The sequence below is a fragment of the Topomyia yanbarensis genome, chromosome 2, assembly GCF_030247195.1.
Source record: "Topomyia yanbarensis strain Yona2022 chromosome 2, ASM3024719v1, whole genome shotgun sequence".
NCBI lineage: Eukaryota > Metazoa > Arthropoda > Insecta > Diptera > Culicidae > Topomyia > Topomyia yanbarensis.
Genome location: NC_080671.1, coordinates 188508391 through 188526653, shown reverse-complemented (window position 1 = coordinate 188526653; position 18263 = coordinate 188508391). Strand labels below are relative to the sequence as shown.

Below are 18263 nucleotides of genomic sequence, written 5' to 3'. Positions count from 1 at the left end.
CTTTTTTGAAGTTTTAGGCGATTTGATTTTGAAAATGCACGTGGCACACGTTCGGTTAAAATTTTTTGTGTCTTGTTTAGTTTTACGGTTTGAAATGTAACACGTTTACTGAATATTTTTGCGTATTACATATGGATATTGTTATATCAAAATGTTCGTACAAACGTAGAGAAACGCAATAGAGTAATGTTTCGATTATATCACTATGCGTTTATATCAATACTCGTTTACATCGCCCTCGATTATATCACGGTTTTATCTCGATTATATCACGCTTTTTGAAAAACAGACGAGGCACACTACGTTTTGATCCAATTAAGTCACATGTTGTGTCCTGGCTCTTTTAGGGTCTTTTTACAATTGATTTGCTTATTTACATATAGGGTAATGAGCCTATTATTAGGCTTCGGACTATTTCGTTAAGGGTTCATATATGATGAGGTCAGTCAAAAAGTCGAACTTTTTTATTCTTTTATCTTTCAGTATAGATTCTTAAGAAAGTATCTGAAATTATTATAGAGGTATAAGTAGTAGAAGCAAAGTTATAGCGCTGTTCATCTTGTTCCATTAAGTGAAGACAGGGCGTGGCGCGAAACTTTAAACGTGTGTAATCTCGAAATCATGTTTTACCAAGACGTTGTTGCAATGACTAGGATGGCCGAAATATTATTCGACCGATTTCAATTTTAGTTTCAAATTCTTCGTAACTTATTTGCCGATGTCCTTAAGTTTGGTGTAGCAGGTAAACAAATCGATTTCTTTTTTAAATTGTTAGTTATCCGCAAGAAAATCTAACAAAATAATGAGAAAAACAAAATATGCAGGATATGGTAGGCCTAGATATGCATTTTCTATTGAATCGATGTAAATACTTTTCTTTTGAAAGGACAACATCAACAATTGGTGATGGAACTATTGCTATGGATGTTGAAACAACGAGAACTGCATCGTAGTCTCTTCGAATATACTGATTTGTCAAGATATTTGTCCAAAACCTTGATGTGGCAGATTCCTTCAAGTTTAGTTTTGGGTGGTTCAACTATTTTAAGAAACGGTATGTGCTACGTAAGATGAAGCTGTGTGGGGAAAAATTATCCACTGATGCCATACCGTTTTACCCAATGCGTTGAACAAAGATGGCAGACGCTGCTCTAACCAACAACTTCAAATGGGTAGTGTGATTATAGAAGCATGGCAAAAATTGGCTCATTACCCTAGTATGATTTATTCTTTTGACTAACTTGACCTTTTTAATACTTTTTGTTTATAGAAATACATGGGTTAATGCTTGAATGCAATTTTTTGGTTTGTTTTGAATATATCACGCTTCAAATATATCACGCTAAAATACAGACCGACCGTGATATAATCGAAACATTACTGTATTGTAAGTTACAAAATAATAGTGTGTAAGGAAAAATTCAGTAAATACGAAGAAGTTCAGAATTTTTAAAATATTCGTCATATAACCTTAAATTTAAAGCGATGACCTATAGTTTTTTATACACAAATCGATTGTAATTGATGGCAGCCACAATTTTTGAAATAAGACAAATTCCTACATTTTCTCAAAAAATAGACAAAAGTACGTAGAACTACAGAAATTTCATTTCATTGGCAAATAACTTGGAATTCAAAGCGATGACTTATACATCTTTATACACCAATCGATTGCAATTGGTTTTCGGTTACAATTTTTATATTTTCTCAAAAAACAGACAACATAATTTTATTGGTAAATAACTGCGAATTCAAAGCGGTGACCTACACCTTTACATGTACCAATCGATTGTAATTGATTTCAGCAAACAATTTCTAAAAGAACACATTTTAATATTTTCTCAGAAAATAGAATATATGAAGTTTCTGCAGTTCTGTGTATTTTTGTCTATTTTTGTGAGAAAATATAGAAATTGTAAGTTTAGTTATTGTAGTCGGAATCAATTACAATCGATTGGTATATGTAAAGGTATAGGTCACCGCTTGGAATTCTACGATATTTACCAACTGAATTAAATTTCTGTAGTTCTACGTATTTTCGTTTATTTTTTGAGAAAATATAGGTATTTGTTATTTAAGAAATTGTTACCGAAATCAATTACAATCGACTGGTGCATAAAAAGGTTAAGCTCATCCCTTTGAATTCGACGATATTTTCCAACTAAAGAAAATTTCTGTACTTCTACGTATTTTTGTCTATTTTTGAAAAAATATAAAAATTTATTTTTCAGAAATTGTAGCCGAAATTCAATTACAAACGATTGGTATATAAAGAAGTATAAGTCATCGATTTAGATTTCAAGTTGTTTGCCAATGAAATGAAATTTCTGTAGTTCTACGTACTTTTGTCTATTTTTTGAGAAAATATAAAAATTTGTTCCTTCAAAAATTGTAGCCGCCATCAATTACAATCGATTGGTGTATAGAAAACTATAGGTCATCGCTTTAAATTTAAAGTTATATGACGAATATTTTAAAATTCTGAACTTCTTCGTATTTACTAAACTTTTCCTACTACACCATTATTTTGTAACTCATAATATCAAAATGTTTTCCACGCTTGTGCAAACGTTTTGATATAATAGTATCCATATGTGATATGAAGATATATTCAGGGCCGGCGGAAAGCGTGGGTAGTATGGGTAGTACTACCCACTCGAAAATAACCGAGTGGATAATTACCCACTCGAAATTTTGAACCATTTCAAAAAATGTAGATGTGCAACGCATGTATCTCGCACTACACACATTTGCAAACATCGATGTACCATAATTCCATTTGCATAAACGAACGTGATTTAATGTGAATAAAATGTAAGTGTATGCATTGCGAAAAGGGAAAAAAAATCCTTACTAATGGACCCCTCACCCTATGCTTTCTACCCACTCGGGCGTAAAGTGTTTCGCCGCCCCTGGATATATTCTGTAAACATGTTACATTTCAAACCGTAAAACTAAACAAGGCGGATAAAATTTTAACCAACCTTGTGCGGCGAGCATTGTGAAAACCATACGATTGAAACCTCGAAAAAATACAGTATTTTTTGCACTTATATATTGATATTGCATATATTACAAATCTAGAAGCTCTAAGAATTTTATTGGTGTAAGAAAAATTGAAAATAGTTGACAAACGACTGAGATACGATTATTTGAACTGAAAAGCTCATTTTGTCTGTGCTGACTTTCAATAAATATTTTTACAATTACTTCGGATATACAAATTTGATTTCCATTATTTTTTGATCACCGTTTTTGTGAAAGATATTCCTATCCAATGCTGAAGAAAAAATAGAAATCGGTGAACAAACAGCTAAGATATGGCCAGTCAAAGCAGCGTTCCCATTTTTTTCTTCTCTGACTTTGTTTTACTCATTTCACTATAACTTACGGTAGACAAACCTATTATTCTATTTTTTTAGTGCAATGTGTTTACAGAAGACATACCTTTCTAGTGATGAAGACAGATTTAAAATCGATTAGGTAACAGCTGAGATATGACCGGTCAAAGTAAGCGTTCCCATTTTTTGGACCCCCTTGGTAGTCCGCGTAACTTTTTACCCCCTTGGTATTCCGAGTGTTAAGACAAATTTGCACGCAGGAAGTCCGAGAAAAGTACCACTACTCACAATACGGAACCTTCATAATCGTCTGAACTTTGTCGCCAAGTGGACCGTCGAAAAGTGGCGTACAATTTAGTGAGCTGATGATAGTTAAATTGTATTATTAAAATTGAAAGGTAGGCGTCAGTAGGTTAGACGACCAGCAGGAACTGAATTTTTATCACTATACACGATGCGAACATGAAAACCATATTCAAAGCCAAATCACCATACTCAAAAAAAAAAAACGCTGGCGCTGCTATTATTTCAAACAGCACTGTATGTGGTGTGAGTTGGAGGTTTGAATTGATTCAAATTGCAAACACTTTGCTAAAATTCAAGTAAATTCAATTGTTTAATTAAAACTATTTGTACTACAACTCTTGCAAGTCGGAGGATAATGCTGCAACGGCTCTTCGTGTTCGATCTTCTGGGAAACAATATAGATAGCCCGGAGTTGCTGAGCCAGCTCCGATTCAACGTACCACCTAGACACACCAGACGAACTGATTTCTTTCGGTTACCGATGTATCGTACTCTTTTTTCTCAAAACAATCCGTTCAATGTATGCTGTCGTAATTTTAATGATGTAGCTGACAAGTATGATTTTAACATTACTAAGACTTCCTTTAAACATAGAATTATTATTAATTAAGGAGCTGTCTGTACGAGAAAATCGAAGACCAGTATAAATAAATAAAATAAAAATAAATAAACTTCAACTTTCAAAAATTACCATATTGATTGGGTTATAGCGTATTTCGATAAACCGGAAATTGCCATCTTGGATTTCAAAATAGCGTCAAAGATCAATTTTTGGAACCTACTTGTTAAGATCATTCCGAAAATACCCATATTGACTGGGTTATAGCGACTGTGGCTAACCTGGAAGTAGGCATCTTGCAATTCATATGGCGTCAAACATCGACCTTTGGCTCCTACTCGTCAAGACCATTCCGAAAATACCCATATTAATTGGGTTATAGCAAATTTCGCTAAATCGGAAGTCGCCATCTTGAATTTTAAAATGGCGTCAAGAATCAATTTCTGCACCTATTCGTTAAGACCATTTCGAAAATATCCATATTGATTGGGTTATAACGAATTTCGCTAAACCGGAAATCGCCATCTTTGATGTCAAAATAGGGTCAAAGATTTCTGGCACATATTCGTCGTGACCATTCCGAAAATATCCATATTGATTGGGTTATAGCGAATTTAGCTAAACAGGAAGACGGCGTCTTGGATTTCAAAATGGCGTCAAAAATAAATTTTTGGAACCTACTCGTTAAGATTATTCCGAAAATACCCATATTGATTGGGTTATAGCGATTTTCGCTAAACAGGAAGTCGGTTTCTTGGATTTCAAAATGGCGTCAAAAATCAATTTCTGGAACCTACCAGACCCGTCTCTTCAATCTTTCTGAAAATCTAAGTCTTTTGCATTCAAAAGGACTTATTTTTTTGCAAAAATCGTGTTAATTACAAAATCCGCTAAAAAAAACCTCCAAATTTCTTCTAAAATCTTGACATATAAAAGGACTATTTTTTTTTTTCAATGGGACTTACAAAAGTTTTGTTAATTGGAATTAAATGTGTAAATTAAAGAAAAACGCATTTATTCGAAAATCCGCGTAAAAAAACCTTTCAAAAAACCTCGTAAAAACTACGCAAAAACCGCGTTAAAAATCTGAGTGTATAAGATGTTTTTATGTGTGTAAAAGAATCTGCGAAACTCAATGGCCTAATCATTTTCAAAACAAAAATACTCGAATTGTGAGAAAAATATAGCATATTTGGCAACACTGTAACCAAAAATTACTATTTTTTTAGATTTCCTGGCTCATTTCCTTCAAAATGCATCCCGCCGATTGTTGATAGACCAAATTAAACCAAAGATATGAATAAAAGTTAATAATTGGTGAGTTCTGTCTATGGAAAATTTTCCATGCACAATTATGACACGTCATACAAATTTTGTCATGAATACACACACCTATGACACGTGTGAGCAGGGATGCCAAGTGTTTTTCCAGAAAAATCTGCAATATTTTTAAAAAAATCTGGATTTGTCTGGATGGTCTAAATTTTTTGGGAGAGTTATCAATGTTGCAATTTATTAATCTATATATATAAAAGTCAATGTTTGTATGTATATGATTTATAGATTCCCAAATGGCTTAACCGATTGCCGTAAAAATTTATACGTAGTAGACATTTGTTATGGAGCGTGTTTGTGTGCTATTGGCTGGGGATTATCTGCCCGCCAGATGGCGCTTCGGAACAACTATTTTTACTCCTATTTCGTTGAAAGTCGCTGCAACGCGCGATGGGTAATAGCTAGTGAAATATATTTGTATGTAAATATATCACGGCTTATTTCAAATTCGATAATTGCGCTGCCAATCTGACCATCTCAAACGCTTAATTTTCAGTATAGAGAATTAGATTAAAATTGCGTCTCCGAGCTTTCAGTATGTTGGATTGTTGGAACTTCTAGCTGATGAAAATTCCACAAAATCTGTTCACTTTTAGCGAGAAAACTAGGGTATCGTGTGCTTCCAGCTTTTCCAAAAAGTTGAACTCAAATAGTGGTTTAAACATCAACTATGCATTCTTGTAACTTATTTTCTCATTTTTCACATTGTCTGGATAAATCTGGACAATTTTTTTTGAAACCTGGATCAGACAAACATAAATCTGTATGTCTGGACAACGCTTGAAAATCTGGAAAAATCCAGATAAATCTTGAAGGTAGGTACCCCTGCGTGTGAGTGCGATTTTTGTTTACATCGGCTCATAACCTCGGGAGTATCGTTTGTTGGTCTGAAGTAAAAAATTTTGCAAAACAAGCCCTTCAACAACAAGACTTTACCTTGTTTTTCGTATTTTCAAAAAATGTTGCAAATATCCAACTTCAAAGAGGCTGCAACTGTTTCGCCAAAAGTATGTTATTCTAAAACATATTAGAAATCATTATTGACGTACAGTGGCAGATCCAGGAGGAGGATGGCTTGCAATTTGATATTTCAAAATAATGTTTGGTTAAACGCGACTACGTTTTGCAAAACCCATTTCATCGGTGTTCAACCCATTAAAGATGCTGAATCTCTCTGCATAAAGAATCGCCATCTCTATTGTTTGTTTACCATTTATCTGTCGGTGTCATTGCAATCGAGCACGAGACCTATCAAATGCACTCAATCCGAAGAAAACTCCTTTCTATCCTTCTCGAACTAGGGCCATAGACAGGTCTCACCTTATAATGAGCTTATATGTAGTTGAAAAAGAATTGTCTTTTGTTTGCCCCATGCAGTGATATTGTAATTTCAAAAAAACTAATTTGACGAAAAAGTTTTCATAACTTTTCAAAGATATATCTAACTAATATCTTTGAAAAGTTGTGGAGCCTTGAAACGAATTATTCACACTAAAACAATCTACTACTTCCACTACAGATTACTTCAGTTTTAATTCAACACCGCAAAAGTTATATTGATTTAACAATGTTTCTAAGAAACACATAAAACATTGATTTTAAATATCTTGTAAAATAGAAAATATGACAGATAGAGCTTACATGTCTTCTGCAAACTATTTTAAAATTTGTCTTTCTACAACTTCACTGAGGATCGTGTGGCTCTATCTAGAATGTTTAAAAAGTTATTTTTTGATTTTGGTAAAATTCGAATCACCCTAACTGTTGTTTTAACAAAAAGAAGGGGCTTACAGATGACAACGAAAATTTTCCCTAAGGCATAATAAGGCTGTGTTGTTTAATTTTAGTAAAAACTTTAAATTCCTGCTAAATTTACATTCTGGATCACTGTGCGTTGTGTTCAATTTCCGCTTATGAGGGATTTTACACCGAGCAAAAAGCATCTGAGAATTTCATAAGTCTCAGCATATGAACCAGCCTTCTGACGATGCCATTGAACGCTTTAGAATGTCATAGGCAGGCTTATGAATTCATTCATCTTTATTCATGCACTCCATAGACGTACAAATAATGTATTTCCTAAAACAGTCTTATGACTTCGCTCCAATATATGCGTTTAAGAATTTCATAAGTTTTTTTTATGAAACCCATATGAGATCTGTTATTGATTCTATAAAATTATATTTTATTTTTCATATACGTCACTTTTGTGAAAAGTTCATAATTGTTTCTTATGAATTCAGTACCGGCCTGGACGGCCAACCAGGAGCTAATAGTTTCAGGCCAGCACTTTTCGGCTAGTATTGTTTTTTATGTTATTCAATAAATTACTGCGAGCATTGAATCAGTTTGCATAGTTATGATTTTTACAGAAGATATCCGTATTTTATAATTATCAAAATCATTTGAGAAGTAACAAGCATTCAGTTGTCAAGTCCAGTTTCTCAGTTGTCTAAACCCAGTTTCCCAGGAAATATTGACGAAGCGTTGCTCATTATGTACAAATTTTAGTCTTTAATGAGAGTTTTCTCTTCAATCTTCTGAAGGGATCTACACTTGGCGGTTCATTTGTCCCGAATTAAGTTCTACAAGATGACCACACGAATGAACTCATGATGAATTACGTTCATGTTTTACAATTCTCGGAAGTTTATTTACTTTGTCAGTTGCGTGAGTTCGAGTGCAACGGGTTCCCATCTGTTAAGCGGACCCTACACGAGGAGAAATGTTGACAATAAATCGATTATTGATCAATATATTGATCGTGTAAGGGTATCTTGAAAATATTTATCATGTAGAAATCAAATGGGATTGACGGATTGGAGCAGTTTTGTCAATATTTTTATTGGCAATATGCTTGAGTCGTGTGGGGTCCGCTTTACATTCAAATTCACGTAACTCCCATGTAAACAAACCACCGAGAATTGTCAAACCAAGTCCATCCGACTCATTTTGTGGGATTATGTCGGTTGGTGTAAAACCTAATATCCTCTCAAGGTAGATATTTACTGTTGATTATTTGTCTACTAAAAATGCTCCAGAAATGCCATGTTCTATTTTTTATATAAATGCACCATAATATCCATGAATAAAAAACTTATGGAATTCATTCCAACATTGTGATGAATTTCATAAGACTCTTCTATGGAAATCATTATTTCTACTATGTTTTCTCCTTATAAATGTCAACAATTTTTATAAATGGGCACCTATGGCATTCATTCGGACATTTTCATAAATTTCATAAGACTGTCTTATGAAAATAATAAGAGATGGATTTGGAAAATTTCCCCTCCAAATCATAAGACAGACTTATAAAATCCATTTAAAATCCTTATGTCTGAAAATCATAAGACATTTTTATGGAAATTCAATGTAAATTTTGCGCGGTGTATATTCTTTATTGCACAAACTTACATAGGTAGTACATATATTTTGTGATGTAAGCTAGATTTTAAAGGTTTGAGTTTTCTCTCACAATTTTATTTGAATCTAATCTCGAACTCGAACCTGACTAGAAAGCTCACATCATAACATAAAATTACATGGAAATCGTTGTAGACTGTTTTTTTTTCAGATTATTCTTTATATTCTAATAAATGATTAACAAAAATATTCAAATTCCTACCAGAGGTCTGCTATTAGATAGCGACATGATAAATTACTCAAGCACGGTATTCACGATACATGCTTCTCTACCTGCCAAAGGTTGAAGCACGAAGTAACGAAACATTTGCCTACTCTACATGTTTACATCAGAAAACAAATTGTCAGATAGAAAAGCCAAGGCCTAACCCTAACTAAAATATCCAAACTTTTCACACAGCACTTGCCCATCGCTCGAGTTGCCTAAAATAATTACTCCAGCTCAAAACTACCTGTCCGTCCATAGAATTTCATTCCTGTGTCGATAAAAAGCGTACAACTACGCCCGGTGCGCTGCACTTTAATCAAAACTTTAAATTAAAATTTGCAAGGCACTTTTTTCTCCCTGCTTGAACTCGAGGCCCGAATTCCTGCACACAGAGTTGCTTGTCTCGGTCTCGGTTCCATCGTGTCTACATATTTATCCCTAAATCATGTTTTGCAACCAAAGCCGAACCAGGTTGCAAAAGGGGACAAAACTAGTCCCTGTCTTCGCCATTCGCCACACGGAAAACCGGAAAACAGGATTACACCTATCTACACTCGTTTGGTTTGCAAACACTCACTGTTTTTTTTGTTCTGCTGTACCCATCTCCCTGTGCGTTCGTTTCATTCAATTTGCTTTCTTTCTCTCACTCACTCAGGTTTCTCAAATGTGTCAGGAAGGCTCAAGGATGTGCCAGTATATACCTATTCCAAATTTAGTTCAAAACACTTGAAATCCTTCCTCTGCGAACTGTGTTCCTTTGCCGGGGTAGGACCCCTTTCCTTGCTCATTCCCAACCAGAAAACCCGACGAGAGGGAAAAATGAATCGCAATCAGACAAACACACAACCCTGCGCCCTGACTCCTCTATTTTCGTCTCCGCAACCGGATCCAGGAACCGACCAACAATAGCGGATCCCTTGAATCACGTGGACGGAATAACGCGAGACTCCCCTGTTGTACCACCTTTGCTGTGTGTGTCGACCGGGGAGGAGGGCAGTTAGTGAGGTGGCGACTCCGGGCACCAGCGGAAGCAACGAAAGCCTAGCCAGAGAAAAACGTATAAAATATTATTATTTAAAATAAGTTGAAATTCAAATTCCTCTGCCGTTTCGGTGCACGGCTCGGAGTTCAAGCAACTAGTTCGGTGTCCATATACGCCGCCGCACCCTCGGCTGGAGCGAGCCCCAGATCTGGTCAACTGCCGCAGTCACCGTCAGATCTCCCTGTGCTAGACTCTATGCAACGTTCCATAACACGTGTATTGGTGTAAGTGGAATGTATCCAACAACTCGTCGCTATCGAGCCTGTAGGTACTGGCGAAAGTGGATCGCAAAAAAAAGAACAGGCAGCATTAATTCATAAAAATGATTTTTCATTTCACCCAAATCGTAGGGCAAAACGTATCGCCCGGGACGGGTAGACCCCGGACGCTCGTGGTTGACATAGAGCGGGAACGAAAGCACATTCCAATCGCAATAAATATATTGGTTTCTATGCCTCTTTTCGATTTTTCCGATGGATCTATTCGCTTTACGTTCCGGCACATTTTACTCGGTATGGCAGTACACTGACTTGACCTTAAACCATCCGTTTGATTTTATGGCACACTGTGGCTGAAAACGCGGCAACGTTGCCTTGGATTATAGCATCCGACCAGAAGCATAGCAGAAGTGGGGCGTTAGCCACGCCCACATTGATGCTGAGCTTGCGTTCCACTGTGAGAAGTAAATCATGTTATGCTTGTCGCGTTTGCTTCGTTCATCCTCTGGCCTGGGTAAACCAGCTTCTGCCTGCTGCTAGTGTGTGACGTTTGGTTTCGCTATGAATGTGTGTGCGTGTGAGAAAATTCCGGTTGCAGCTACCGCTGGAAGAACGTGCAATGAGAGAGAACGCTGACACGAGCAGCATATTAATCAACGCACACCGTCATACTTATGCTACGTCTTAGCGTTACTACCTCAACCGTGCGTGGTTGTGTGAGTAGGTAACAGCGCCGTGATTGGTTCGCCATGGGTCGACAGGCGCGGCTGCTTCGGGCATATTCCGTTTTGGTGGGGGTAAATGCCAATCTGCTGGTGCGTCTGGTCTGGTCTGTTGGCTACTATCAGGTTTTCCCAAGCGCTCACAGCGAAACAGAAGGGTGCTCAATTCGAAGCTGTATAGAGGCATTTTTGCGGCCGTTCTCGCCGACAGAGTGTGTAGCGCAGTTTTTAGGCCGTTTTTTCCCTGAACAGAGTAGACGGTTCGACGACGACGACGGTCGCGCGTGTTGTTTCCCGTGTGCACAGACGAAATAAGAAGAAAAAAAGTTATTTAATCGGGATCTAATCAGTGCGAGGATTTCGTTCGATTGTGATTGCGAGTTCGATTCCTTGCGAAGGAAAGATTTCTGAGTTTTTACTGATAGTAGCCTATTGTGGACGGTGCGTGTGTAACTCCGGTGAAAGTGAGTGACGTGCGAATCTCCTCCGCCGCTCTCGCGCAAAGTCCCGACCGAGTTCGCTCGATCCGATGGTCAATGAATTGTTCTCTCGTGTGTGTATTGTTGTTGTGTAATGATTATGATTATTTCGGTTGTTGTACTATCGATCAGTTGAATTGGCACGGACCCGGTTGCCGAAGGGGGTAAAGCCGAAAGGTACATAACAATAAAGAGCGAGACAGTGAGCCGCTGCTCGAGAGTGAGTAAGCAGGAGAGCGAGTTTGAAGCTAAACAAAAGAAAAACTACTAACAATAGAACCCGGCCACTAGTAGTGAAAATCCAAAGGGGGTGAAGGTTTCAATTAACAAAGCAGCAATTGTTTGAATTAAAGTTACGACTTTAAAGCAAGCCTCAGTGTCAGTGGCCTCTCCGTGTGCGGTGCATTATCAGAAGGGTTGGTAAAGGGGTTATGCAAGGGGAAAGTAAACAAGAATGATGATTGTTCGTGGGCGAAGAAAAGCATGCTAAATGTTTTGTGATTTTTGTCTGTGTTTGGATGTGTTGTGAAGACTAGTTTCGTCGCTTTACGGAGCGCTACAAATTAAAGGATTAAATTCGCGTGTGTGTTGTTATCCGGTGGTTTTAACCGAAGACCTTCAAACTGTTTACGTACAGGCAAAGCACCGCCGACGATATGCTGACCATGGAGTCCGACATGAAGGGCGGCATCCTGCACGCCACCATGCCGCCACATCATGCGTCTTCGCTGCACGGCCATTCGACGTCTCCGTACGGAGCGCTGGGATCGCTGAGTATGATGAACATTGGCCAATCCCAGCTGGGACATCAGTCGCAGCATCTTGGCCATCAGCAGCATCTGAGCCACAGCAATAATGGCAGCTCGTACGGTCAGAGCCATAACAATCCACATGGTTCACCGTTACAACCTGGTTCGGGACTCAGTCCCAATGGTCCAACGCAAAGTTCCCAGCAGCAAACTCCACCGCAGACGGGACTTATCAGTCATCATATTACCTCGTCCGGCCAGAACCATTCCCACACGCACCTGGGATCGGGTGGAGTCGTGAATCATAATAATAATAATACTAGCAAAGCTGCCCAACAGAACGCGGATCGTGTGAAACGGCCAATGAACGCATTCATGGTCTGGTCCCGTGGCCAACGTAGAAAGATGGCCTCGGATAATCCGAAGATGCATAACTCGGAAATCTCGAAAAGGTTGGGAGCACAGTGGAAAGATCTGTCCGAGACGGAGAAGCGTCCATTTATTGACGAAGCGAAGCGGCTACGAGCGGTACACATGAAGGAACATCCCGACTACAAGTACCGTCCACGCCGGAAGACGAAGACGCTGACCAAGACCAAGGAGAAGTATCCGCTCGGGGTCGGTTCCCTGTTGCAATCCAGCGAAGGTAATACGATGCGGAATTCGAGTTCGATGTCAGCAGCTCAACAAGCGGCAGCGGCGGCTGCTGCCAATCGTGATATGTATCAAATGCCTCCCAACGGATACATGCCCAATGGGTACATGATGCACGATGCATCAGCAGCGGCCTATCAATCCCAGCAGCACTACATGAGCAATTATCATCGTTACGATATGGGTCAAATGCACAATGCGGCCTCAACGGGTTCACTGAACTCGTACATGAACGCAACGGGTTACGGTATGTACGGAACTGTATCCGGAGGTCAAACGTCCCCCTACGGTCTGCAACAGCCCGGTTCACCTTACAGTACAATCCAGCAACAGCCAGGATCTCCATACGGACTGAACCAACCTGGCAGCCAAATCTCCTGCCAAAGCCATAGTCCCAGCGATTCCAGCGTCAAATCCGAACCCGTATCGCCTAGTCCAACGTCCACCAACAATAACCTGATAATGAAGCGTGAGTACGGCCAACCTGGTGGGCCGGATCTGAGCCACCTGATCAACATGTATCACGTGCCGGATATGCAAAGTACAGAACACCAGCGGAACCTTATGCAGCACTATCAGCACAGTGTCTCGCCGGATCTTCAATCTCAGCAGCAGCAGGTCCTCCGGTCCATGGCACCGATCTCGCACATGTGAGATTTGGCCAGTTCCGTTGGGCTGCAAACTACGTCCTCATCCTCACCGGCGGCGCTGGCACCGCCTTTATCGCCGGTGCTCAATACCGGAAGCGGATCATCGATGTTCCACAGCCATCCACAACCACCGCAATCGTCCTCGTCCTCGTCTTCATCGCCACTTTCGTCCTATCGGCACCACCATCATCACCTCCATCATCATCATCTGAGCAACGGCGGGGGTGGAGGTGCTGGTGTTCAGAGCGGCCTCGGCGGTGGTGTCGGTGGTAGCAGTAACAACTGTAGTGGTCTCAGCCTTGGCCATAACCTCAACGCTTCGTCGGCGTCACCGCCGGGAACCGACGGCGGTGGCGGCGGCAGCAGTAGTCTAGGACATCAACTTCATCACATCAGCAACTGTGTTAGTACCGATAGAACTAATCATCTAATGGACATATCGCCCCTCTAATCTTCACTTTACTACTCCTTTATTATTTAAGCAGCTTCCTCTGTGTCCATCTGACAGTTTTCTTCCATAGCCATTATCATTTTGCTGCGATTGACATTCGATGAAATTGCGTGAACGTGTTGTTAAGTTTGAAAATTCCCACTTTCTGAACGGGTCTCGCGCGGCCGAACCGTTTCCGATGTCCTGAAATCGGACGAGCCAAGGGCAATCCACGAGAAGAAAACCACTGTGTGATATTACTCTCTTTCTTTGAATTAAAAGATGAATTTTTTATTTGTACATTTCGGGATGCGCCCCCCCCCTTCTCCATTTAGCACCTATTAGAAGAAGTTGAATTACTATTTTTATATCTTACCTTTATTTTCTGAAACTATTATATTTTAAGTGCTGTTGTTACTGATTTCTTCTTTCCTAAATAAACTAAAAGCAACAACAAAAGAACTGAAATAAATTAATGAAATTAACGAGTAGAGGAAAACCCGATCCATCTGAGTGTACATAGTTTCAAGCAAAGCCCAGTTATTGTTTGTTCTGTTGCCAAAAAAACCGCGCCAACCTGTCACTGCGGCAGTTCTGCCAACCTTTCACGCGCAGAGTCACACCGGTTTCCGTATTCTTTCGAGCCGCGTTTGGCAACTAATAGATAGGAAAACAAATGTCATTAAAAGGTATCTCCAAGATCACAACAACTGACCCCAAAATCGATTCGGATTCGGATAAATAAAATTGAAAGCCGTCGGCAGTAGTAGCACAGTGACAGCCTCAATTATGTTGGATCTGTGATGGTTGTCGTTTTTTACAAGAAGCTAGAGAGGACAAAAAACAGATTGGAAAACAAGTGCGTGAAATGCTCCGGACAACGCAAGTGCCCAATCAGGAAAATATCTCATCTCGATAAAGATCGGCCAACAGCTGACAGGTAAATTGAATTAATTGCTATTTGTTCAGCTAAATTCCCCCGGACTGCCAGATATAGTTTGAAGTACGGCCTGCGAGCCAAACGCGCGCTTTTGTTCTTCCATCAGCTCCGGGGCAGGTCCCGGGTCCCTGGTAGTAGTTTCGACGAGTGTAAGGATTTTTTTGTAAAATCATTCGAAATAATTTGAGCCCTGAGAGGTTGAAACTTTTGTGTAATTCTTGCTTGCGTGTTTCCGTCGTTGCCCGGTTCGGAAGGCCCTGTGCTAGGTTGGATGTCAGCTTTTCAAGAAGAAATTCGCGGAAAATTGTTTTCGAAACTGCCTTTTTGTCGGATAGAAGGGCATTTAATAATTAATTAGTGACCGGAGCGACTCGAAGGCGGCTGGTCCGCAGTAAATCGTTCCTCGAAGGTGGTCAGGTGGGTGGTTTCGAGTGCAGTTTTTTTCCCCCGAAGTTAAACGAGAGGCCTTTCGAATTCAAAACTTCGGCTCGAGAGCGTCATGAGTTGTAGGTTTAGTTTTGTGGTTTGTTACAGCAGCAGCAGCCTAAGCTACCGATTGTAATTGGGCTGGCTGAAAAAAATAAATAAAATGAAAACGAAACGTTATAATAACAGATTTTATGGCGATTTTAATTAAAAAGCATCGACGCGGGGACGGAGATTTGGGCATGAAACAACAAACCCTTGATTGCACCACCAGTCGGCCGGTTGGAAGGACTAGAGTAGAGACAAAGACGATCGCAACCGAGAAAAACAACAGGGGAGATTCGTCGAGTGGTTCGGAATCGATCCTAAGTTTTACGAGTGACAATTTTATGAGCCCATTAACGGCACCTCATTTCACTCGGTATTGAGGGGTGAAATTGTTCAAAAATTCTCGTTCAGAGCCATAAAATCATCTCGGAAACAGTGACTTAAGTTTTGTCAGGGAAAAAATAGCGTCACCACTTTTGTCCCTGCTCTTCTGCTTACTCTAATTAATGTGTGAACGATTTCGAAATCGATCGACTTATTTTTCATACCTGCGTGAATCTACATCGTAAATTAAACAAAATTGATGGTAATCCCTTCGGGCGGTTGTCGCTTGCCCTTCGGTGGCCGAAGCAGTAACAAAAAAATTACCATAAGTAATCAAAAGGAAAATTGGATCGCGCCATCCAACCGGCTTTAATCAATTCGAACCTTAGTTGATGAGTCGGTTCGAGTTCCAATCTCTCGAGTGGTCACTTTCTTCCTTTAAACAAACCTGATCGAAAGTTAAACCGTCACCATCATCACTTCATTAGACAAAGCCAAAAGTCCGCGAGCGCGCTTGATCAGTTCATCCCAGCGTCCCTTCATCCCCGACGGCGCTGTTGATTAGGCTTACGGGCTCCAATCTGTGGCAGGCGCGCGCGCTCGTCTTTCCAGTCTGTGGAAAGCGCGTCATTAGCCGTCGGCTTCTAGGAAGAAGCTGCCGCCTCGGTCCATGCCATGACGAATGAGTGATATTTACCTTTTTCTCACATTTGTTGCTTTTTGGGGTCCCAGTAGCAGCAGCGGTGGCGGCGGCAGGGCAGTACAGTTCTCAACGAATCTCGTTTTCAGTTCCTTCCACTCTTCGATGGGTGTGCTTCATTAGCGGACATCGCCCAGTGTTAAAAAGGCAAAAATACGACTGACTTATTCGACCGATTTGGGACCAGAGAGAGAGTGGTTGTATGCACCATGGGATTATTGAGTTGGGCAATTATGTTGTTCATTGGATTCATTAGCGGTTTTATTAAAATCGAATTGAAATTCATGTCGCCAGGGTATTTCTTTCTTTTGAGCCGAAGAGCACGCGTCAGTCTTCGATAACTGGATTTCTAGCTTTTTCGATTGGTTTGAATAGGTTCGTGTTTTATGGAAAGTGATTAAGGAACTTGCCCTGAACAGTGGCAAATCAAAGGCTGCTTACAATAGTTGAAGAGTTGTGTGTGTTGTTTTGTTTGGTATGCAGTTATCTACAATACAATAAAATAGAAATTTGTCTGCTTATCCGATATTTCGGCTCACTTAGTTTACCTTCTTCAGGGAATCAAAAGTTTTGTTTTAGTCAAACTATTTTCCATTAAAACTGGCTCGAGGTTCTATGGAAAAAAATAAAAATTATCCTAATCAACGCGCACAGCACATTTGAAGGTCCTCGTGATCCCCAATGACTTCAAATTATGGGAACGATTGCTTCTCGGATTTTCGGATTGCGTTTAAATTTTGTATGGGAAAATTTACTCTTTTGCATTTCCATCCATACAGATCGCTAGTTCACTAAAATTGAAAAATCAATGTAATAACAGAGTAGTCCAGAAAGTATTTTACAACTTTGCCAAAAAAGTTTAACTTGCAGGGATTTTTAATACAAAAGTTATTACAATTTTAAGCTAGAAGGCTAAATTTCGCAATTTTTTTATTAATTCTATCAACACTGCAAATGTACACCCACACCTACGTTTCAATCCTAATTATCTCGGAATCTGTTCATCGCAGAGACATAATTTTCGAAAGAATCAATCAGAATAGTTTTTTCTGGATTTCATAAAGAAATTGAGAAGTCAAAAATCAATTTAAATCATCTAACAGCTAGATCTTACCATTCCGATACTATTCATCGCGTATTGTTTCTATTTGCTGAATAAATTGTAAAGGTCTGGTTGTACAAGTCTCATAAATAATTTTTTCGAAATATGATTTGGAAACATTCCTAGTACATCAAATGAAGCATTGTAATAACCTTGCAATTGTCAACAGTTCGTTTGCAAAAACTCTACGAAGTGAAAATGTGACAATGTTGCGATTAAAATGACCTTACAACTAAATTTAAAAAAGGAACCACAGGATAATAATTCTAATGTAAACTTCAAATACTTATACTGACACAGAAAATTCTTTCTGATCGAGATTCGAACAAATGGCGGCGTCTAATCAGCCAACAGCAAATGATTTTGTAAATGCAATGAAAAGTGATAAATGATATCAGAATGACTCAATCTCGCTGTTCGGTGAATTGAATCGTTTAGTGACTTCCCATCTGAGTTCATGCGATTCTGAAAACTCTTCCGAAGACACCAAGTCTTTGCGATGAACATATCTCGACACATACAAAAGTGTATTCGTCAGTTGTAAAGTTTAAGAAAGCAATCAAATCATTTTAAAACAAACTCAGTGCAAGAAATATAGAAAATC

General features: G+C 39.3%; 1 protein-coding gene across 1 annotated transcript in view; it reads left to right on the top strand.

Annotated features, from left to right (window-relative positions):
- LOC131682469 (transcription factor SOX-3) overlaps nt 1–14577 on the top strand; it is a 69260-nt gene extending 54683 nt beyond the window's left edge. The window contains exon 3 of the mRNA XM_058963948.1: nt 12274–14577. Coding sequence (XP_058819931.1) covers nt 12274–13693 — 1420 coding nt within the window. The 3' untranslated portion in view covers nt 13694–14577. The remainder of the gene's footprint in view (nt 1–12273) is intronic.
- The last annotated feature ends 3686 nt before the right edge of the window (nt 14578–18263 follow it).